At 57.4% G+C, this 22,152-nt stretch overlaps 3 protein-coding genes across 13 annotated transcripts; all 3 read right to left on the reverse strand.

Annotated features, from left to right (window-relative positions):
• Nucleotides 1–846: 846 nt before the first annotated feature.
• On the reverse strand, nt 847–2,174 carry C5ar1 (complement C5a receptor 1). Its single transcript, XM_090322085.1, has one exon. The coding sequence runs from the start codon at nt 2,032–2,034 to the stop codon at nt 970–972; it is 1,065 nt and encodes a 354-aa protein (XP_090178211.1). The 5' UTR covers nt 2,035–2,174; the 3' UTR covers nt 847–969.
• Nucleotides 2,175–9,976: 7,802 nt separating this feature from the next.
• Inafm1 (InaF motif containing 1) lies at nt 9,977–10,641 on the reverse strand. The gene has a single exon (XM_090322806.1). It carries the CDS (start codon nt 10,628–10,630, stop codon nt 10,211–10,213), a length of 420 nt encoding a protein of 139 aa, XP_090178932.1. The 5' UTR covers nt 10,631–10,641; the 3' UTR covers nt 9,977–10,210.
• Nucleotides 10,642–11,194: 553 nt separating this feature from the next.
• Nucleotides 11,195–22,057, reverse strand: Ccdc9 (coiled-coil domain containing 9). 11 transcript variants are annotated; one of them, XM_090322805.1, is made up of 15 exons: nt 21,575–21,662; nt 19,518–19,596; nt 19,313–19,417; nt 18,085–18,183; nt 17,727–17,972; nt 16,878–16,961; nt 16,610–16,783; nt 15,814–15,995; nt 13,933–13,985; nt 13,682–13,817; nt 13,326–13,419; nt 12,833–13,256; nt 12,384–12,476; nt 11,795–11,838; nt 11,195–11,329 (listed from the first exon to the last, which is right to left on the reverse strand). In XM_090322805.1, the coding sequence occupies exons 2-15, from the start codon at nt 19,530–19,532 to the stop codon at nt 11,312–11,314; spliced, it is 1,767 nt and encodes a 588-aa protein (XP_090178931.1). In that variant the 5' UTR covers nt 19,533–19,596; nt 21,575–21,662; the 3' UTR covers nt 11,195–11,311. The 11 variants fall into 11 exon arrangements, with proteins under 11 accessions (XP_090178931.1, XP_090178927.1, XP_090178921.1 ...); XM_090322801.1 differs by lacking the exons at nt 11,195–11,329; nt 21,575–21,662 and adding an exon at nt 21,967–22,057 and having other exon boundaries at nt 11,362–11,838; nt 19,530–19,596; XM_090322795.1 differs by lacking the exons at nt 11,195–11,329; nt 21,575–21,662 and adding an exon at nt 21,967–22,057 and having other exon boundaries at nt 11,362–11,838.
• Between the last annotated feature and the right edge of the window lie 95 nt (nt 22,058–22,152).

Consider the following 22,152-nt stretch of genomic DNA (forward strand, 5'->3'; position numbering starts at 1 on the left):
AAGTTAGTGAGACGCTGTCACACACACAAAAAGCAAATAAGGCCAAGAGTGTGGCCTAGTGGTAAAGTGCTTGCCTAGCATGTACAAAGTTCTGGGTTTGATTCCTCGGTACCACATACACAGAAAAAGTCGGAAGTGGTGCTGTGGCTCCAGTAGTAGAATGCTAGCCTCGATAAAGCCCAAGGACAGTGCTCAGGCCCTGAGTCAAGCGCCAGGACTAGCAAAACAACAACAACAACAAAGGTTTGAGGCATAGCTCAAGTGGAAGAGAGCTTACCTATTGTGGGAGAGGCCTTGGACTCAATCTCTAGTAACACACACACACAAAAAAAAGGAAAAGAATGAATGAAAAAGAAAAAAGAGGGGCAAGGAGTCTGACCTAGTGGTAGAGCGCTTGCCTAACAGGTAGGAAGACCCAGGTTCAATTCCTTGGTACCCCATACATGGAAAAAGCCAGAAGTGGTGCTGTGGCTCAAGTGGCAGAGCTCTATCCTTGAGAAAGCTCAAGGACAGTGCTCAGGCCCTGAGCTCAAGCATCAGGACTGGCAAAAAAAAAAAAGTGGGTGCTGGTCACTCACCCCTCATCCTAGCTACTGAGGAGGCTGGGCTCTGAAGAGTGTGGTTCAAAGCCAGAGTGGACAGGCTCTTATCTCCAATTAGTCAGCCAAAAACCATAAGTGGATCTCTGGCTCAGGGAGTAGAGCACCAGTATTGAGCAAGACTAAAACACAAACAAAGTTCTCAGGGCCGCCATCCCGCCTCAGATCCTGAGTTCAAGCTATCTGATCGGAGAGGGGGGGGGAAGTCAAGGCCCCCCCATCTCAAAAGTAAGCAAAGCAAGGAAAAGGGTGGGCAGCCTGGTTCAAGTGGTAGAGCACCTGGCTAGCAAGCACGAAGCCCTGAGTCCAAACTCCAAGCCCCGCAGGACCACGGCGGGGAAGGGAGGGCCCACGGCGTGTGCGTGCAGCCTCACACGGCCTGGGTCTTCTGGGACTGCGTGTCCAGCGTGGAGCGTGTGAAGGACTTGTCCCTGGCCACCGAGTCCTCGGCCAGCACGTTGCGGAGGACAGCACGCAGCGACTTCCGGAGCCGGACCAGAAAGCTCCAGCCAGCCACCACGTAGATGACCGGGTTCACGCAGCAGTTGATGTAGGCGATGGAGATGGTCAGGGGGTCCAGCCTGGTGACGTGGGAGAAAATGGGGGACGTGACGTTCAGCCACGCTATCATCGTCCCGGTCACCTGGTAGGGCAACCAGAGGATAAAGAAGCTGCTCACCACGGCCACCACCACCTTGAGTGTCTTGGGCGAGCGTGTGGCCTTGCGGCTCCAGGTCCGGAGCAGCAGGAAGGCGTAGCAGACGGTGAGCACGAGCAGAGGCAGCACAAAGCCCAGGAGGAGGCGGAAAATGGCCACTGCCCTCTCCGTGTGGATGCCGTGCTGCCCGTAGTCCACCCCGCAGATGACATAGTCGGAGAAGTTGTCGTGATGGATTCTGCGGTACCGGAAGGAAGGGGTGGTCATGAGGAAGGCCAGGCCCCAGGCCAGGGCGCAGGCCGACCAGGCCATGCTGGCACGGCGGAACTTCTGGCACCAGATGGGGTTAAACACTAAGAGGAAGCGATCGGCGCTGATGGTGACCAGGAGGAGAATGCTGGCGTACATGTTGAACAGGATGAGGGACGGCAGGATGCGGCAGCTGGTGTCCCCGAAGCTGTCGTCTCGGAAGGGCCACTGACCGTGGTTTTTGATGGTGATGATCAAGATAGGCAGTGCCAGGCAGGATATTAGGTCGGCCACCGCCAGGTTGAAAAACCAGATGGCATTGACGACTCGCCTGATGTCAAAGGCGGTCACCCAGATAACGAGGGCATTGCCTGGCACCCCCACCACAAACACCAGGCTAAGGATGACCAGGGCGAGGATGCTGGCAGAGTACAGCTCTGGGGTGATGTGGCCGTCCACAGGGGCATTGAGGTCAAACGCTCCGTAAGTGACATAGTAATCAGAATAATCCACAGTCGGGTTAGCCATGGACCTACGAGGTTAAACAGACTCTCAGATCCCAGACTCCCAGCACAGTGGTCCTGGATTATTATCCTTATCGTTATCATTCTTATGTGATGATCCTGGGGCTTAGAGTGCAGGGATGGCACATACCACATGCACCACACCTCCACTTCCAGCTCTTTTGGGGGGTTCACTGGATTTGAAGAGGCTCGTGAATCCCTTCTTCAGATCCCAGCCCCCCGTATAGCTGGGATGACGGAGCGAATGAGCCACCAGAACTTTGCCCGGGTTCCCATTTTTCTCTCCCTTTGAAAATATTACTTAACATGTCGAAACATTTCCTTTAGTTACTGGCCTCAGTACCCGCCCCCTGCCCCCCCACACACACCCGGGCACGCCATGCCTGCTCAGGGAGGCTTTCCCTTGGCAGGTGGGGTAGATATCTGAGTGTCCCCTGGAAAGGCCACAAAGAAATGACTTGGAAGCCAGGTGCCAGTAGCTCACACCTGTAATCCCAGCTACTCATGAGGCTGAGATCTGAAGCTCATGGTTCAAAGCCAGCCTGGGCAGGAAAAAAAACAAAAAACAATGAGACTCTTATCTCCACCAGCAAACCAGAAGTGGTGCTGTGGCTAAAGAGCACTAGCCTTGAGCTGAAGAGCTCAGGTCCAGAGTTCAAGCCCCACGACTGACCAACAAAGGACGGGGAGGAGGAGGGAGAGGAGGAGGAGGAGGAGGAAGAGGAGGAGGAGGAGGAGGAGGAGGAGGAGGAGGAGGAAGTTATATCAGTGTCTGCCATATTCTGAGCCGTAGAATGACTCATACCCCAAGGGTATCACTGAAAGTGATAAGTTCTTCTTCCTAGCATGAAATCACCCTGTCTTCTGATCGTGTTGACTTCATGAGGGCAGAAATAAAAGTACTTATTCTAACTCTGTGGTTTCCTCCCCTCTGCCATAGAAACAGGTCCCTCGATGTTTTTGCCACCGTGAGGCGTGGCACTGGTAGCGTAGTAGCATACACTGGTAATCCCAGCACTAGGAAGCTCACAGGATCTTGAGTTCAAGGCCAACCTGAACCACATCGTGAAATCTTGTCTTCACTCAAAGGTTAGGAATCACGGAAGTGTCTGGCAATAGGGGACTACAGCAGAAAAAGATGACACAGCTAAACAGCAGACCACCACGAACCCATCACCAAGATGGAAGATCTGCCCCTGAACGTGTGTGCAAAGTTTGGAAGGCCAGCCCAAGAGGGCATGGTGGCACCCGCCTGCGATCCCAGCTACCTGGGAGGCAGAGGTAGGAGGATCACGAGGTAGAGGCCAAACCAAGGCAAAGTTACCAAGACTGTGTCTTTAAGACAAGGAGCACATACACAAAAAGGGCTGGGGAATGTGGCTCAGTGGTAGAGCACAAGGTACTGGAATCCAAGTCCAGGATTGTAAAAAGAAATCGGTCAAGAAATACATGTAAGGGCCGGGAGTTTGGCCTAGTGGTTAAAGTGCTTGCCTAGCATGCATGAAGACCCGGGTTCGATTCCTCGGTACCACATACATAGAAAAAAAGCCAGAAGTGGTGCTGAGGCTCAAGTGGTAGAGCTCTAGCCTTGAGAAAATCCAAGGACAGTGCTCAGGCCCTGAGCTCAAGCCCAGGACTGGCCAAAATAAATAAACAAACAAATACATGTAAAGCATATGGAAAAGCCAGGTGCCAGTGGCTCACGCCTGTCATTCTAGCTACTCGGGAGGCTACCATCTGAGGATCGTGGGTCAAAGGCATCCCAGGCAGGAAGTCTGTGAAACTCTTATCTCCAGTGAATCACTCAAAAAAAAAAAGAGAGCTCTGTCTCATAGTAGTAGAGTGTTGCTAGCCCTGAGCAAAAGAACTCAGGGACAGTGCTCAAAAAAAAAAAAAAAAAAAAAAAGATAAGCATCTCCCTGACTTTCCTATTTAAACTGACTTCAAACTATGATTCGCAGACCTCCTGTTACAGAGTAGCTGGGGTTACAGGCATGAGCCACTGGGCGCCTGACATTTTCTTTTTCTTATTTAGATTTGTATTTATTTATTTTTTTGCCAGTCCTGGGCTTGAGCTCAGGGGCTGAGCACTGTCCTTGGGTTTTCTCAGGGCTAGAACCCTACCACTCGAGCCACAGCACCACTTCCAGCTTCTTTTTTCTCTGTATGAGGTACTGAGGAATCGAGCCTGGGTCTTTGTGCATGCTAGGCAAGCACTCCAAACTCTGAGCCCCATATTTTTTTATTATTATTTATTATTATTATTATTATTATTATTATTATTATTGTGGGTCATGGGGCTTGAACTCTGAGCCTGGGCACTGTCCCTAAGCTCTTCAGCTCAGGCTGCCACCCTACCCTTGAGCCAAGCCCCATTTTCTACAGGTTAACTGGAGATAAGAATCTCAGGTCCTTTTATTCCCTGGCTGGCTTTGAACCTTTATCCTCAGATCTCAGCCTCCTGAGTAGCTAGAATTACAGGCATGAGCCACTATGCCTGGCCCCATATTTATTGTTATTAACTTTTTTCGTCAATCCTTGGGCTTAAACTCAGGGTCTGGGCACTGTTCCTGAGCTTCTTTTGCTCAAAGGTAGCAGTCTACCACTTGAGGCACAGTGCCACTTCTTTTTAGTTTTTGTTTATGTGGAATCAAACCCAGGGATTCATGCATGTTAGGCAAGCACACTACCACCAAGCCACATTCCCAGCCCAGGGCCCAGAGTTTTTGTTTTGTCTTAGGATCTTGTTATGTAATGCAGATTGGACTTGAGCTCTCAACTTTCAGTTCTCAATCTTATGAGAGATTAGATTACAGATAGGAAGTATAATGTCTACAGTTATCCTCCTTCTCCTCCTCCTCTTCTTCTCTTTCCTCCTCTTCTTCTCTTTCCTCTTCTTCTTCTTCTTCTTCTTCTTCTTCTTCTTCTTCTTCTTCTTCTTCTTCTTCTCCCTCTTCTTCTTTTTCTCCTTCTTCTTTTCTTCTTCTTCTGCCAGTCCTGGGACTTGAACTCTGGGCTTTGGGTTTTCTCAAGGCTAGCACTCTACTACTTGGGCCACAGCACCACTTCCAGCCTTTTCTGTATCTGTGGTACTGAGGAATCGAACTCAGAGCTTTGTGCGTGCTAAGCAGCACTCTGCCTTTAGGCCACAGTCCCAGCCTTAACTATAGTCTTAAAGGCAAAATAATTGGAAATGAATTAAAACTGCATTGACAAAGTGTGAAACCTCACCCTAAAATATACTGGTGGTACAAAGCAGGGACAGCTTCTAGGCCCAGAGTCTAAGCCCCCCAATGGACAATAAATAATAATAATAATTTTTTGGCCTGGGCGTTGTCCTTGAGCTCTTCAGCTCAAGACTACTGCTCTACCCCTTGAGCAACAATGCCACTTTCCATTTTCTGGTGGTTAACTGGAGAGAAGAGTCTCACAGACTTTAGTGCACTTTAGTGCTGGCTTTGAACTGCGATCTTCAGATTTCAGCCTCCTGAGTAGCTAGGAAAGCAGCAGAGTGACTTTCCTTATGACAGACTTTTCTACCACTGGAATATTTCACAGCAGAGAAAAAGGCAACAGGTAATGGCTGCTCCTGTTTTGGGAACTCCATTTGCCTGCGTCAGATTGCCAGCATGTGTGGCAACATCCTTGCTTCTCCGTTTCCTCTTTGACTTCATGAAGCAATACTCGGGCCTCCCTGACCACAGAAACAAAACTGTGGCTGAGCTGGTGAAGCACCAGAACCTGGGTCACACAGAGATGCGAGGGGTCCCGGCTTCTGCCACCAACCACTGAGGGATGCAAGTCATCCCTGTTTCCTGCCTGAGCCTCAGTTTCCCCTCTCTGTACTCTAGATCAATCGAAGCCCAATGCAAGCAGGTTCAGGTCCAAACTCCCACTGTTGTAGATTTCTATATCTTTTTTTTTTTTTTCCCAATTCTGGGCCTTGAGCTCAGGGCCTGAGCACTGTCCTTGGACTTTCTCAAGGCTAGTGCTCTACCACTTGAGCCTCAGCACCACTTCTGGCTTTTCTCTATGTATGTGGTACCGAGGAATCAAACCCTGGTCTTTGTGCATGCTAGGCAAGCACTCTGCCACTAGGCCAAACTCCCGGCCCCTCCCTGCCCCTATTTCTATACTTTTTTTTTTTTTTGGTGAGTCATGGGGCTTGAGCTCAGTCTGGGCCTTGTCCCTGAGCTCTTCAGCTCAAGGATACCACCCTACCCTTGAGCCAAGCCCCACTTCCCATTTTCTAGAGGTTAATTGGAGATAAGAGTCTCAGGTCCTTTTGTGTCTGGGCTGAACCTTGATCCTCGGATCTCAGCCTCCTGAGTAGCTAGGTTTACAGGCTGAGCCACCATGCCAGGCTATTTCTATACTTTTTGAGAGGCTGGGATGGAACCCAGGGCATGTGCGTGTGTGTCAAGTGCTGTAAATCTTCGTTATTTAGGGTGTGTGTGTGTGTGTGTGTGTGTGTGTGTGTGCCGGCCCTGGGACTGGTACTCAGAGTCTGGGCGTTATCCCTGAGCTTTTTTTTTCCACTCAAGGCTAGCACTCAACTACTTGAGCCACAGTTCCACTTTCAGCTTGTTGCTGGTTAATTGAAGATAAAGAGTCTTAGCTGGCATGGCTAAGGGTCAAGATCTGAGGGTTGAGGCTCAAAGCCAGCCCAGGCACAAAAGGACCTGAGACTCATCTCCAATTAACCTCTAGAAACCAGGAAGTAGGGCTTAAGAGTCGGGTGGTATCCTTGAGCTGAAGAGCTCAGGGACAGCGCCCAGGCCAAGTTCAAGCCCCATGACCTACAAAAGAAAAGAAGAAGAAAAAGAAGGAGAAGGAGAAGGAGGAGAGGAGGAGGAGGAGGAGGAGAAGGAGAAGGAGAAGGAGAAGGAGAAGGAGAAGGAGGAGAGGAGGAGGAGGAGGAGGAGGAAGAGGAGGAGGAGGAGAGGAGGAGGAGGAGGAGGAGAGGAGGAGGAGGAGGAGGAGGAGGAGGAGGAGGAAGAGAAGGAGGAGGAGGAGGAGAGGAGGAGGAGAAGGAGGAGGAGGAGAAGGAGGAGGAAGAGGAGGAGGAGAAGGAGGAGGAGAAGAAGGAAGAGGAGGAGGAGGAGGAGGAGGAAGAGGAGGAGGAGGAGAAGAAAAGGAGGAGGAGGAGGAGGAGAGGAAGAAGTTAAGAGTCCTGTGGACTTGTCTGCCTGGGCTGACTTTAGACTCCAATCCCCAAATCTCAGCCTCCTAGAGAGCTAGGATTACAGGCGTGAGCCACCGCACCCACTCATTTTAGGAAATGTAACTTAAGGATTTCTCCCCTGGGAACTGAGGCTCCAGTCTTATAATGTGACTTGGATTTCTAGACCAATTCCTGACACTTTATTCTTTGCCTGGGTCCTCCCCTGGACTAGACTAGGGAAAGGATGGTGGCTGGCTTGGGGAGGGAGGTGGGGGGCAGACAGAGAAGGTAGGAAATGAGAATTAGGGAATCAGGCACCCACATGAATCATCTGAGCTGTCTGAGGGAGTAGAGGCAGGAGGATCTCAACTTCAAAGCCAGCCCGGGCAAAGTTAGTGAGACCCCAAGTCAAAAGCAAAATAACAGCTGGGCCTGGTGGCTCATGCCTGTCATCCTAGCTACTCAGGAGGCTGAGATCTGAGGATCAGGATTCAGAGCCAGCCCGGGCACTAAAGTCCAGGAAACTCTTAACTCCAATTAACCACCGGAAAACCAGAAGTGGTACTGTGGCTCAAGGGGTAGGGCGGTAGACCAGAGTTCAAGCCTCATGACAACCCCCCCCCTGAAAAAAAAGGCAAAATAACAATATGAGGTCTCTGAGGCAGAAATAGGAGGATTAAAGTCCAGGCTACTTGGCCCAAGTTGGGGTGGGGGGTTGGAGAGAGAGAAAAACTCCACCCGGAAAATGACTACAGTAAAAAGGGTAAAAAGGCTTTCTTTGGGTGTAGCTCAAGTAGTAGAACATCTATCTGCCTAGCTAGCACAGGGCCTGGGTTCAAATCTCAATACTCCTTCCCTTGGATAAAAATACAAACAGAAGGGCTGGGGGTGTGATTCAAGAGGTAGATGTCCTAAGCCCTGGGTTCCCTCCCCATGGCCCCCTCAAAGCATAAAGAGGGGCAAATCATACTCACGGTTTCGGGGCTCCTCTGCTCCAAGTCCTCCTCCAGTCAGCTGAGCTGCGGGTTTTAAAGCATGAGGGGCAGACACGGATGACAGGAGGAAATGACTGGCTTTCCTCTCAGGGCTCTCATTGGGCTGTGCTTAGGGGACTCTTGCCCGGTCCCTCTGTGACACCCATGAGTTATGCACATCCTGGAAGACTTGGGGCTCCGTGCAACTGGCAGGGCCTCCTCCCTCGGCTAGGCTCAGTCCCTCTTTGGGTCTATAACCTTGGTTTATTTCTTGGGGTGAGGCGTGCACGCGTGTGTGAACCAATCCTGGGGCTTGAACTCAGGGCCTGCATGCTGTTCCTGAGCTTCTTTACACTCTACCACTTGAGCCCCAGCTCTGCTTCGAGTTCTTTGGTGGTTAAATGGAGATAAGACTCTCAGTGACTTTCCTGTCCAGGCTTGGCTTTGAACCACCATCCTCAGATCTATCTTTTTTTTGGGGGGGGTGGTCCATTGTGGGGCTTGAACTCTGTGCCTGGGAGTTCTCCCTGAACTCTTCAGCTCAACTCAGAAAAAGGTGGATGTGGTGCTGTGGTTCAGGTGGTTTGGCTTGAATGAAACGAAGCTCAGAAAGAGCACTTGGGCCTTGAGTTCAAGCTCCAGAACCAGGGGGAAAAAGATTTTTTGAATGGAGAAGCCACAGAAAAACTGTACCACGGTGCTCGACATTCCATAAAGCCATCGGTCACTGAAAATACCTGCGACCAGAAGGCATACGGCACGTCACCTGCCACTTACTCAGCCTACTCCACTGTCTACCTTGGCAGCCCTGCGGCGGTGCCTGCTGTGTCCCCAGACCCAGCCTCTAGGGGACACAAGAGGACACTCAGGAAGGGGTACTTCTGCAGCACAGGGGCACAGCTTAGCTATGACTGGAGAACCATGGAAACTGAGGAGCAGGAAGAACAAGTGGGAGGAGCTGGGGATAGAGATGGGACACAGCTCAGGGAGAGGTGAGAGGAGACGGGGCAGATCCACACAGCCACAAGCAGCAAGATCCGGGACCCTGGGGCTAGAAACTCAAAATGAGGGGCACTGGAGGAAGAAGGGGGAGCCCCCCCCCCCCCTCCCGCATCACTTTCCCGCATCCAGAGCTTTGGGCTGCCTTGATTTCCCTGAGGAATCCATACTGTGATTTCTCAAGAAGGGGAGGAGGGGGACAGAGCTTGTGACACCATCTGGGGCTTTAAGCCAACGTTTTTTTTTTTTTTTTCTTTCCTTTTTTAATCCTCGGATTCTCTAGACCAGAGAGATTGAGTTATCTTGGTGGTGGTAGAGGACCTGAGAGGAAGAGCTGAAATTCGAACCTGAGCAGCTGTACACGGGCCACAGGGGTCCCCAGCCCTGCCCAAGGCCCGGCCTTTGCCAGGAGCCGCTGCACCTGTCCCTCTCGGCGCCGTGCCCACTAGAGACTGCCCTTCCCGGGGAGGGGGCAGCGCTTCGATGCTGGGCTCCAGGAGAGCCCTCAGCTCTGACCCAGGACCAAGGCCAGAACCGCTGCGTCCCGGGCGCCGGCGGCTCGGACGAGTAACTGTGTCCCCCATGTCCTAACTGTACTGACAGCCATGCCCCCATTCCCCAGGCCCGTGGGCCAGGGCAGGACTGGGAGGGGTCTCCGTCTGACCTTCGAAGGTCCTGCTAAGGCCCAAACCCTTCCCCTCGCCCGTGACTCCCCACGGAGGTGAGGGTGCACAGGGACCCCAGGGGCGAGGACAAAGATCGGACCACCGGAAGGACTTGGCAGAGACCACACAGACAGGCGCAGCGGCTGAGGCTGGAGTTTATTGCAGATGGCCGTGGAGACGGAGAGAGGCGCGGGGCCCCTGGTTGCGGGCTTCGGGCCCAGAATCCTCCCGGGGAGGGTCAGGAGCCGGGCGGGATCGGAGATTGGCGGCGGCCGGCGTCCCCGCAGCCCCCACGCTCCAGGACGACGGCTTCGGGGACGCGGGCGCGAGCCGGGGGGCTCCGGAGGGTGGCCGGCCGTGCGGGGTGGGCGGGAGGCTTTACCCAGGTCCTGGGCCCCCCGCGGCCACGGGCGATCCTCTCGGCGTTGGACGGCTCTCGAGGTCGCGGCGGCGGCGGCGGCGGCTCCGCGGCGGCTCGAGCTGGGGTCGCGGCCCACCCGGGGCCCCCAGGAGGCAGGAGACAGCGGCGGGGGCGGGCGGCGGCGCGGGCGGTGCGCCGGGGCGGGCGGCGCACGGCGGGAGCGGCGCGCTGGGCACTGGGCCGCCGGGGCCCGCGGGGGGCCGCGCGGGGACCCAGATGAGACCGTAGTACACGGCGAGCAGCACGGCGGCCAGCGACACGCAGAGGAAGTAGGCGCAGACCGGAGCCAGGCGCAGCCAGCGGCCCCGCGGGCCCTCGCTCAGCCCGGTGCCGCCCGGGCTCTCGCCGCCGCCGCCCACGCAGCTCGTGCCCCGCATCGCGGCTGCTCACTCCACCCGCGCCGCCGCGCTCAAGGCCCCGCCCGAAGACCGCCCCGTTGCGTATGACCACGCCCACACGGGCGGGCCTCCCTATCCATGGGCACACCCCTCTCACTCTCGGCCAATCACCAAACGCAAGCTCCTGGTCCCGCCTCCTCATGCTGGCCCCGCCCTGAGCCTAACCCCGCCCCTTTATGGCACCCGACTCCATCAGGTCTTTGCCCCGCCTCCTCGCCCATTCCTGTTTTCCAGCTTAACCGGGCCATGTGCTCAGTCCCAGCTGCGTTCTCCTTCCTACGATGCGCACTGTCCTCCATCCCTGGCACCCAGCCCTACCCGGGGTCTGACCCGGCCCCGGAGCTCGGCATCCCATCTAAACCTGCGGTCATCGTAACTCCGTCCCGGAGCCTAGGCCCCGCCCCTTACAGCCCAGGCCCGGGGTCCGTGTCCTGCCAGCCTGGTGTTCATTCTGCCCTGGATCCCTGAGGTTCAGGGGCACCCTTCACCCCGGCCAGCCCTGCCCCCAGCACCTCTGGCACCCACCCGCCCTTTCTCCGGCTCCCTGGAGCCCAAGAGTCACAGTGGGTCCTAGAACACAGCCTGGAAAGCCAGGAACCTTGTCCTGCCGCCCCCTCCCCACCAGGGCCTGGAAGCTTCCGTCCCTGCCCAGCAGCGTCTTCAGGAATTCGGGGAGGCCTGCGGGAGGGGGGAGAAGTGTCAGAGGGGGAAGGACGGCCCCTTCCTCCCAAACCCGCAAGCACAGCCTGCACGCAGGACGCGGCTGGGAAGTGGGCGGAAGCGCGGCCTTGAATGGAGACGCTGCCATGGCTGGGAGTTCAAGTCCTTCCTCGTCTGCGGCCATCGGGGCCGGCGCAAGCCCCAGGGAGACGGGACCGCACCCGGCCTCCCGGGCTAACTCCCGTCCGCCCCCCAGCCTCGACGTCCCGATCCGGGCCTGGCGGCCTGCACCAGTGCACTAATTTAGACTGTGGCCCTGGCGCCGCCCCCTTACGTTGAACCCCGTCCCGGCGGCGGCAGTGGCGGAAGCGGAGGAGCGGGCGGCGGGTGCGATTAGTGCGGGCCAGGCGGTCCTGCGGTTGCGCGGGGTCAGCGGGCGGCCCCCGGGAGCGGCGCGGCCGCCACCACCTTGCAGAAACGCACCCCGTGGAAGTCCGTGATCTCCGCAGTCTCCTCGGGGCCCGCCTCTGGGGGAGAGAGGGGGCGCTCAGCGGAGAGAACAGCCCGCCAACCCGCCCCCGCCCAGTCCAACTGCTGGCCTGTCACAGGCCTCCGACTGGGTCCTCGAAGCAGGGACATCCCAACATAGCCCTGACTACAACTGGAGAGAGGCGAAGGGAGATCACGGTCAGGTGCCCACTGGGCTCTCGCCGGGTCAGCAGGCCAAACTGCCCTGGGCTCATGTCGCAGTCCTAACCAGGCCGGGCCAAGCCAGCCCTGGAGGACCCTTCTGCCCCTTCCCTCCCAGACTTGCCAGCATCATCACAACCCCACGACGGGGGTGGGGGGAGGCCATCCCTGGTTGGGCCTCTTGCTCCCACAGAGGGGCCCACAATCTCAACTCTGCAGTTTGGGTCTTGCCCACTGGAATCCTGCTCATCCCAAACTTCCTCCCCCAGGGCCTCTCTATGCCTTTCCCAACTCCTCCCCACCTGGTCCCTGCACCTCCCCTGTCCCTCCCCCATCCCTGGTCGCAGTCCTCCCTAGCCCTCCTCCACACGGTGTCCCCCACCTGGAGTTGCCTCAGACCCCTCCTCTTCAGCTTTCTGGGCTCCTGGGAGGCTGGGCCCACTCTCCAGGGAGGCAGGTGCTGGCTGGTCACCTCCTGGGGAAGGGGAGGCCCAGTCAAGCCCCCTCCCCTCCAAACAGCATCACACCAGAGAGAAAGAGAGAGAGGAGGAGGGCTGGGGAGCTGCTAGGGCTGAAGGACACACTGGGGGAGGTCACTGGAGACGTGAGCTCTTTATTGGGAAGGCAGCAGCTCTGAACAAGCAGGGCAGGCTCTGGGAGCCGACAGCCCCAGGGCCACCAGGGCGGGGGCACACGGGGGGGCTGGGCCCTGCCACACCCCCTCATGCACACACAGCAGCCACCGTCATGCATTCCCAGAAGGCCAGGCCTCACCAGGAGAGAGGGTGTCAGGCGGAAGGGCCCCCCCAGATTTCAGCTCCATCTCCTCACCCCAGTCAGGCACAGGCTGGTGGCCGGTGGGTGTCGAGAAGGGGCTGGAAGGTGTAGCTGGGGCTGGGGAGAGCTCCCCCGGCTCCTGGGGCTCCTCCAGCTGCTGGGGCTCCTCCGGCTCCTGGGGCCTGGGAGGCACTGGGTCAGCCTCGTCTGGGGTGGGGTCTCGGATGGGCTCAGCCTCCAGGATCGAGGGGTCTCGGGCTTGTGCTTGCTCCGGCGCCTCAGCGCCCCCTTCTTCCTCAATCTCCTCCTCCTCCTCCTCGTCATCCTCGGTCACATCCTCACTCACATCCTCCCATTCTTCATCCTCCTCAGCCCCATCGTTGTCGTCGTCGTCCTCCTCGCCCTCCTCCTCGCCCTCACCGTCCTCCTCGCCCTCATCCTCAGGCGGCCGGTGGACAGGAGGCTGGGTCTTGGGAGGCTGAGAGAGCACGGGAGCATCAGGGCACTGCCGTGGGCCCTGGACACCCCATACACCCGCCCGCCTTACCTGCACTGGGGGCTCCTGCGGTGTGGGGGGTGGTGAGGCCTCGGGGGCTGGGGACACTGCCTCCTCTTTCATCTCCCAGCGGTCATCATGGTCACTGGAAGGGACAGAGGTGGCTGAGGCCCAGGTGGGGCAAACAAGACAGCCTCCTGCCTCTCACGATAAGGGGGTGTGGACATGTGCCCCCATCTGTCACCCAGTAGAGGGGAGGACACAGGACCACATCCCTGAGAGAGAGACAGGGACACACACCCCCACACACCAATGACAGAAGCAAGGACCAGGGACAGCCACCCAGCCTGGGGTAGAGGGCGGGAAACAGACAGACAGTGGATCGGAGCCCAGAAGGGCGCCCCCACCTGTAGGCACGGGGCACTGCCTTGGCCTGCGGTCGGCTGTTCTTTCTTCTCCTGCGGTTGCTGACCTCAGCTTTATGCTGAGAAAGAAACTCCCCAAATGTGGGGGGCTTTGGGGGACGGGCCCAGGCCTGGTCATCTAGGATGGAAGCCAGAACAGGTCAGGGAAGAGGATGCAGCCCAAGCATGCGCTCCCCACAGTCCCCCCCTCCCCGCAGCAGCTCTCCAGGGCACTGCATGCGCCCAGCACTCACCATGGCGGACAGGAGCTTCATGGGAGTGGGCAGGGGGTGGGCCATCCTTGAACCTGGGAAAAGAGGAGGATGGGGGTCAGTGGGTGGCCAGGAAATGAGCAGCCACAGAAATCTACCCCAAGCACTCACTGATGGAAGGGGGACAGAGAAGAGGCAAACAATGTAAAAAATTCAGAATCTAAGCCCCCAAATCCTTTGCCAGAGACAGGATGCTCCCCTGCTCCTAATTCCTTCCTGTGGCTCTCCCTCCACACAACACCTAGCTCTGCCTGAGGGCCTTTGCATCTGCTGCTCCCAGAATATTCTTCCCACATTTCCCTGACCCCCTTGAGGACTAAGCTCAGAGGCCCTCTCCTCTCATCCCTCAAATCCCACCTCCTTCCTCCATCTCTTGCTTTCCACAGCTTAGCCCGGTGGCTTCACCTTGCCAGCAAGTTCACAAAGGCACTGCGATGCACGTATCGCTGGAACGTGCACAACATGGCCTCACAGCACTGCTGATGAAATCAAGACACAGAGAAAAAGCCAACAGTTCTAATCAGGGCCTCCTGTCTCTCAGCTTTTTGGCTTTGGTCCTCTACCACTTAAGCCACAGCTCCACTTCCAGCGTTTTGGTGGTTAATTAGACATGTCTCCCAGACTTTCCTGTCCCAGCTGGCTTTGCACTGCAATCCTCACCTCTCAACCTCCTGAGTAGTCAGGATTACAGGCTTTTTTTTGTGTCAGTCATGGGGTTGAACTCAGGGCCTGGGTGCTGTCCCTGAGCTCTTTTGCTGAGGGTCAGTGCTCTATCAGTTTGAGTCACAGCCCCTCTTCTGGTTTTCTGGTAGTTAACTGGAGAAGAGTCTCACAGACTTTCTTGCCCAGGCTGGTTTTGAACTGCCTCAGCTGAATTACAGGCGTGAGCCACTGGTACCCAGGTTCTTCCCTCATCCTTAACCCAGAGAACATCCCCTCAAAAGGTCAGCTATGGGGCCGGGAGTTTGACCTAGTGGTAGAGTGCTTGCCTAGCATGCACGAAGACCTGGGTTCAATTCCTCAGCATCACATACATAGAAAAATGCCAGAAGTGGTGATGTGGCTCAAGTGCTAAGAGTTCTAGCCTTAAGAAAGCCCAAGGACAGTGTTCAAGCCCTGGGTAAAAGGCCCAGCACTGAGGGGGAAAAAAAAAGGTCAGCTATATTTCCTGTGCTCACAAAGCCCCAGAAGAGTGCTCCCAAACCAGGAAAAGAAAATAAAAATTTCCTCTCTTTTAGCCAGAGCCCACAGAAAGGGCTACATGCATGCCAGGTCCTAGTAGTGCAGAGGGCAGGGTGGGTAAAACCGGGAGTGGTCAGCTCTTCCAAAAGCCTCTGCCAGGCTAACAGCCTTGCTGCAAGTTTGGTGGGATATGTCCTTAGATGGGCTTAGGGACAAGACATGGGGCTAGGTGGCGAGGCTGGGAGCTGTGTGGGGATCCAGGATGGTGGGGCCGGCCATGGGCAGGGAGGGAGCTGGTCACTGGGCAATCCCCGCAAGGCCAAGTTCAGCCCCACTGGCTGACAGGCCAGCGTCGGCATCTGCCAACAGCAGGGCAGGTGTCTGTCCCAGTGACGCCTGCCTTCAGCCTGGACCCCTTCACGAGCCCACATGGAAGGTGTACACCCAGAAGGTTCTGGAAAGCCAATGAAGACCTGTGAATAAGGACCTGCAACTCGAGGCTTTGCCCTCCCCATCTGTGGGGCCTGGGAAATTCTCACGCCTGCAACCTTCGCGGTAGATGCGGCCCCGATGCCCGAGCTCCACGCCTGGGCCATAGGAACCGCAACCCCGCAGGTCAGCTTCCCAGGCCTCAGGGAGCCATCCATCAGACCCCGGGGCCGGGGGGCGGCAAGGACTCACATGCCCTCTGTCTTCTCCGCATCCCACTCGCGCCGCCACTGGCCCGTGGGCTTGCGGTGTCGCTGCAGCCGCTCCTGGTCTATCTTCTCCCGCTCCTGCTTCCAGCGCAGGTACTCCGAGCGCTCGCGGCCAGTCATGGATAGCGTCATGTCACCAGCCCCGCCCAGGCCAGCCCGGCGGCCCTGCTCCCAGCCACACACCATCAATGCCTGTCCCCACTGCCCCTCAGGACCCCAGATGCCCAAGTGGGCACCAGATGCAAACAGGGAGGAGGTGACAGTGGCGGCACCAGCAGGAGGGTAGCCTCTTAAGATGCGGCAGGTGGCCCCCCATCTGTGCGAGGCAGTGCCCTCCCCTCGCCCGGCTGTGCCCACCTTCTAGATTTTCACCTGCGGCTCCCATAAGTAAGCTCCAGAAGGGAGGGGTTTTGCCTTAAACGGATGCTCAGCAACCAAAATGGCACTGTGGCAAGGGGCTCAGCGACCAGGAAACATCTCCACTCCATCCCAGCACCACAAATAACCAAATTAAAATAAAATGGTGCCTGACACTCCTTAGTGCCCAGCAAACAACAGGAATATTGGTATAAAGACACTCCCAAATCAGCCCAGAACACAAGTGCAAAAAAGTGGGGTGGAGGTGGGAGGAAAAGCCGGGGGCCCCCTCCCTCCTCCCCAGGTCCCCAAGCCCAGCCTCCGCCAGCCCCTACCCTCCTAAGATATCACAGAATCCTTCCCAAGACACAGATGTGCCCAGGGACCCAGCGCCTAGCCACACTGGGTGCCCAGGCACCCACCTGCCGCTCTTGCTCCAGGCCACAGCGCACCCGCTCGAAGTCAGTGCCACCCCAGTTGCGCCCGTGCCGGCGGCTGCCCTCACGGCGGTCGCGCTCAGGCTCCTCTGGGGGTCCACTGCGACGTCGGGGGTCATCCAGAAAATTCCGCACTGGATTGGGTTCAAGCACCCCTTCCTGCAACAAAGGGGCAGGGCTGGGGTTAGCAGGCTGCCAGGCCCGGGGCCCCAGCACTGAGCCTGCCCTGGCCACCCTGCCCCGCAGCGCTGACCCGCTGGTTCCGTTCATACTCGGCGATCTTCTCCATCTCCTCGTTCATCTTCTCGATGTTCTGTCGGCGTCGCTCCTCCCACTCCTGGGCACAGAGGGGGCGCGTGCCAGGCATGAGAAAAGCCCAGTCACTCGGGAGAGAGGACTCAGCCCCAAGCCTGCACTGGGTCACCTTGTCCCTGACAAACAGCTGAAGCTGCGGGGTCAGTCCCAGATGCCACCTCAGTCACCTGCTGCCCAGAATGGCCCTCCCCTGCCCAGCCCGCAGCAGGCGTGGTAGACCTGGCCTCAGTCCTCACCTCCCTAGGAGGACAAGGCGAGCCTAGACTCCCGGCCTGCATCCACCAGTGCGAAGGGCCAGCCCCGGTGACGGCACGACCACCCCACCCACCCCTGCGTGAAGTTCAGGCCTTCGAGGGACTCCTTTCTTCCTTTTTTTTGGGGGGGGCGGGGGGAGGTCAGTTGTCAGGCTTGATCTCAGGTCCTAGGCATTGTCCCCAAGCTTCTCTGCTCAAGGCTAGCACTCTACCATCTTGAGCCACAGCTCTACTTGTGGATTCTGAGTGGTTAGCAAGCTAAGAGTCTCGTGAGGACTTCTCTGCAGGCTGGCTTTGAACAACCATCTTCAGATTTCAGCCTGCTGAGTAACTAGGATGACAGGCACGAGCCACCAGTGCCAGGCTCCACTTAAGTCTTTACTGGGTTTTTTGAGAACAGCCCTGCTGGGTAGCCTAAGACTGTCTACAACTCTCCATGTCCTACACAAGCAGGGAGGGAAGGAATGAGGACGATGCTCAGTGTAGAGGACTGAGATGAGAAAATGGCGGCTTCCACCTTCCCTACCTCCTACCTTCGATCTGCGGTCAGAGGTTGAAGCATCTCCTGCTCCTGAGAGATGAGGGGAGCCCCGACCTCGGCCCCTCCGGCCTCGGCCTCCAGCCCTTCGAGGCTGCTCCCCAGAACAGTCTTCCCAGCCATGGGGCCCCCGGCCTAGGCTTGCCCGACCACCCTGCCGTGGGGGAGGCCGACCTCCCCTGTTGGCCCCTGAGGGCCGAGGGACTCCAGGAGGCCTCCGAGGGGGGCCCGGACCTTTCTCCTGGAAGAGAGGAGAGAGATGCACTGTCATGGGGCAGGGAGACAAGGATGGGGGTGCAGCCAGGGACCCCAAGTCTGGGCAGCTGAACCTTCCAGATCCTTATATGGCTCACCAAGTCTACCACAGGCTCCTTCTCTAGCGAGCGGCCCTTTCGGGGTGCCGTGACGGCCACCCCCTCCAGCTCAGCCTTCTTCCGGTCCTCCTCGATCTCCTGTGAGCAGCACTGGGAGTCAGGGTTCCGTGCACCAGCTCTACCCCTGCAGCTACTGAGAGCTCCTGAGGCCTCAGCACCCCTCCAGAGCCAAGCCCATCACATGCCCCACAACAGCGCACAGCCCCTGCTCCAGAACACACCAGGTTCAAACCTGCCTCAGGGCCATTGCACCAGCTGCTCCCTGTTCCTTCACCCTATATCACCTCACTCAGGACTCAGCTCAAATGTCCCTCCCAAGGGGAGAGATGTCCCCTGATGCCTTCCTCTGCACCCACTGGTCTGCTTGCTTCCAGATGCATCCCCAAGCCTACATCACCACCGGCATTTGATGTGCTCCAGAGGTTTCAATGAATGAACACATGAAGAATGAGTCAATGAAGCCCACACGTCCCCAGAGGGCCCACCCCAGCATGCACCAACTCTTGGGCCTCCTCCCTCCCTCCTGCCACAGCCCAGCTGGGCCTGGCACTTCTTCCTTGCCTTCTTGTCTCCAGTGTCCCATCCTCCTATCCCCCACACAGCAACCAAAGAGCAGGCCCCAAAAAGCTATTCAGAACCGGGCTCACTCTGCCACAGCCCTCCATGACCCTCAGAATCCAGGGCCTGCTTGACTTGCCCTCCCCCCACCAGCTCTCTACATTAGTTTCCCAGACTGAGGGCCCCAATCCACACCAAACGCATGTCTCCACCAGTCATCTAAGCTGTTCCCTTCTCCTTTGCAACTGCTATCTACTCATCAGGCCTCTGGGCCTCCTATTCCAGGAATCTCTCCCGAAAGTCCCCCAGGCTGGAGGGGACAGTGCTCTCTGCCCTCCCTGAAATCCCCCACCCCAGCCTTGCTCACTGGGTGCAGGGGGGGCTGCCTCCCTTCCTGCGGAGCCCTGCAAGGAAAGGCTGAGGCCTGTCAGTCACAGCTGAACCTCGATGCCCACTCAGCGAGGGAGCCAGTGAACGGGTGTGGTGAATGAATGAGAGATGGGATGAAGGAAGGATGCCAGGCCAGGCCTGTGGCACTCATCCTCACAGTGATGGTGAGCCATGAGAAGCTTGTAAGGAAGGGAGAGGTGAGGAAAAACTCACTGCGGGGAGAGAGGGGGTGGGGTCTCCCAGGACGGGGCTAGGGCACCTGGTAGCGCCGGATGAGGGCCTCATTCTTCCGCCGAAGAGCCTCGATCCTTTTGTCCAACTCCGAATCCTTCTCCTCCTTGGATTTCAAATCCAGTGTGGCTGCCTGAGACCCCCAGGTGGTTGAGGGATGGAAGAAGAGGCTTAGGTGGACAGGACCCTTCCATCCAAACACACCCTTCCCATGCTCCATCTGGCCTGCCCACCTCCCGGCTCACCATTTGGCTGGCAGAACCAGGGTCCCAGGAAGCTCCCTCACAGAATCTGGATCACTACAGGGGGATCCTGAGGAAAGAAGAACAGCAGGCTAAAGCCAGCAGCACCCCAAATCAGCTCCATTCTTTCCTTAATGGGGCTCCTCACGCAAACATGCACAAAACCACCTATACCCTAAGACAGTTGGAGCCTTCACACCCATTCCTTTTCCTGGACTTCACCCCTTTGTCTTTGACTCCATGCATTTATTTTTTTTTTCCATTCCTCAAGGAATGGAAACCCATTCAGTGCCCAGGCCCTGAGGTTTTTTTGCTCAAGGCTGGCACTCTTCCAGTTGAGCCACAGAATCACTTCTGGCCTTTTCTGTTTGTGTGGTACTAGACAAGCACTCTACCACTAAACCATATTGCCAGTCCCAGCTCCACCCAATCTTAAACTGTGCACCGTCTTTCTAGCCATGCCTGCCTAGCCTGTGAGGGCACATCTAGCCCCAAGCCCCAAACCAGATTTCTACAGGGCTATACCCCTTCCTCTCAAGCTGCACCTATCAGCTTCTAGAAGTGAGGCAGAGTAGAGTGCAGGAAAGGAGGCCTGGGAAACATGAGCCTGAATTCAGAGATAAATATTAATGAACTTGATTCAACCCAAACAGGCAGCCTGGCACCAGTGGTTCCCACCTGTTATTTACCTTCTCAGGAGGCTAGGAATCAAGGGATCTGAGTTGGAGGCCACTCTGAGTAGAAAAGTTTAGGAGACTCCAACTCCAAAATAAGCAGCAACCCAGGTGCTGGTGGCTCTCCCCTGTCAACCTAACTTCTCAGGAAGCAGAGATTTGAGGAAGACAGTTGGAAACCAGTCCAAGCAGGGAAATCTGTGAGCCTCATCACCAAAAAGCATGGAGAAGAGCTCTGGAGAAGAGCTGTGGCTCAAGTGGTAGAGGAATAGTCTTCAAAAAAACCTAAAGAGACTGGGGGCCGGGAGTTTGGCCTAGTGGTTAAAGTGCTTGCCTAGCATGCACGAAGACCCGGGTTCGATTCCTCGGTACCACATACATAGAAAAAAGTCAGAAGTGTAGTGCTGAGGCTCAAGTGGTAGAGCTCTAGCCTTGAGGAAGTCCAAGGACAGTGCTCAGGCTCTGAGCTCAAGCCCGGGACTGGCAAAAAAACCCAAAAACAAAACCGCTAAGAGATTAAGGGACAGCACCCAGGCTGAGCGACCCGGGCCTAACTGCCCACTGTCCTTTCCTGGCTCTCCTTTCCTAATACTTTCTTAACCAATACCTCCTTTTTTTTTTCCCCCGCGACAATGTCATGAACCTAGTACCTAGGAGCCCGGAGATAGATCCCTGGGGAGCCTTACAGACTGCCTGGGAAGCGTCAAACCCAAGTTCAGTGCCCAGTCCCAACTCGTAAACACAAGCCTGAACTTCGTCTGGCAATGCCCGGCCTCCAGCATCCAAGAAAGGTACCGCTCGCAAGACGACTTCCGAAACAAACCGGGACCACCTGGGGAGGCCTCCTAGATCCAACAGGGACCAAACATGGCCTCCCCGGCGAACCCACTTCCAGCCAAGGCAAACTTCCGGGGCAGCGCTCCAGCTTCCAGCAGGGACCTTCCCAAAGGCGACCCGGCCCCGCCCGCCCCCAGCCCGCACGCAACTTCACGGCCACGCCCAGCCCGCCAGCCTGCTGGCCACGCCCACACGCTGGCGCAATTAATCGGACTGGGCTACAGCCTTCTCAGTCCCGCCCCCACCAGCTCCACCTCTTACCCCAGGCTCCCCAGGCAACGGCCTAACCCGCCCCCGCTTCTCGCGTCAGGGCCCTGGCCCCGCCCCCTGGCCGCCGCAGACACGCCGGGTCACGCCTCTTATTTGCCCGGCTCACCCTCCCGGGCCACGCCCCTAACTCCAGCCCGGTTCAGTCCGCGCCTAGCTCCGCCCCCAGCTAAAGCAGCAGCTCGCGCCACAGGCTCCACCCCCTCCCCCCCCAGACACCCCACGAGCATCCTGGTCCCCCCGCCCCTTTTTCACCCGGTGCTTACAAACCTGGCCTTCACTTCGGCTGGCGGATCCGCCCCTGACTTCCAGGCCAACCAGCAGAACCTACTTCCTCTCAGGGACAACTTTCTCACCCCGCCCCTAAGCACTTGCGGCCACCGTCCCGGCCGCCACCCCTAAGCTCCTCGCTGAGACTCTGGCCCCGCCCCTCCCGCCCAGCACACCCTTAGGCCCCGCCCCTAACCGCCACCCCGCTGGAGGCCCCGCCCACGCTCCAACGTCCAGCCCCGCCAGCGCCCTTCCAGCGGCCCACGTGGGCGTGCTGGCCCCGCCCCCTCGGGGACCGCTGAGCCCGCCCCCGCGCGTGCCGCCGGCTCTCTCACGTGAGGCCTCACGCCCCGCCCTCTCTGGGTACGCTCCGGGCCCACTTCCCCGGTCACCTGTCCCGGAGACCCCCACGGCGTCCGTGACTCCGGCTCTCGGTCGGCCTCCGCGTCCGCAGCTCCCGGGCCGCGCGCGTCACTTCCTGCCCGCGCCACGTGACGAGGGGGAAAATAAAGAAGGTCACTTCCGGCCCGACCGGCCCGTTTCCGGGAGCCTTAAAGGGACCGCGACCCCACTAGTGG

The sequence above is a fragment of the Megascapheus bottae genome, chromosome 31 (genome assembly GCF_031878675.1).
Source record: "Megascapheus bottae isolate mThoBot1 chromosome 31, mThoBot2.hap1, whole genome shotgun sequence".
NCBI classification, from domain to species: domain Eukaryota; kingdom Metazoa; phylum Chordata; class Mammalia; order Rodentia; family Geomyidae; genus Megascapheus; species Megascapheus bottae.

Bases quoted from the DNA above. Each gene is read 5' to 3' on its own strand.
- Inafm1 (XM_090322806.1), bottom strand. From the start codon at position 10,630: ATGCGGGGCACGAGCTGCGTGGGCGGCGGCGGCGAGAGCCCGGGCGGC.
- C5ar1 (XM_090322085.1), bottom strand. From the start codon at position 2,034: ATGGCTAACCCGACTGTGGATTATTCTGATTACTATGTCACTTACGGA.
- Ccdc9 (XM_090322795.1), bottom strand. The intron at 13,257-13,325 runs GTAAGGCGGGCG...GTGCTCTCTCAG, and splicing joins CGCAGGAGCCCCCAGTGCAG to CCTCCCAAGACCCAGCCTCC. The intron at 12,477-12,832 runs GTGAGGAGATGG...CCCCTTCCCCAG, and splicing joins CCAGCCTGTGCCTGACTGGG to GAGGTGACCAGCCAGCACCT.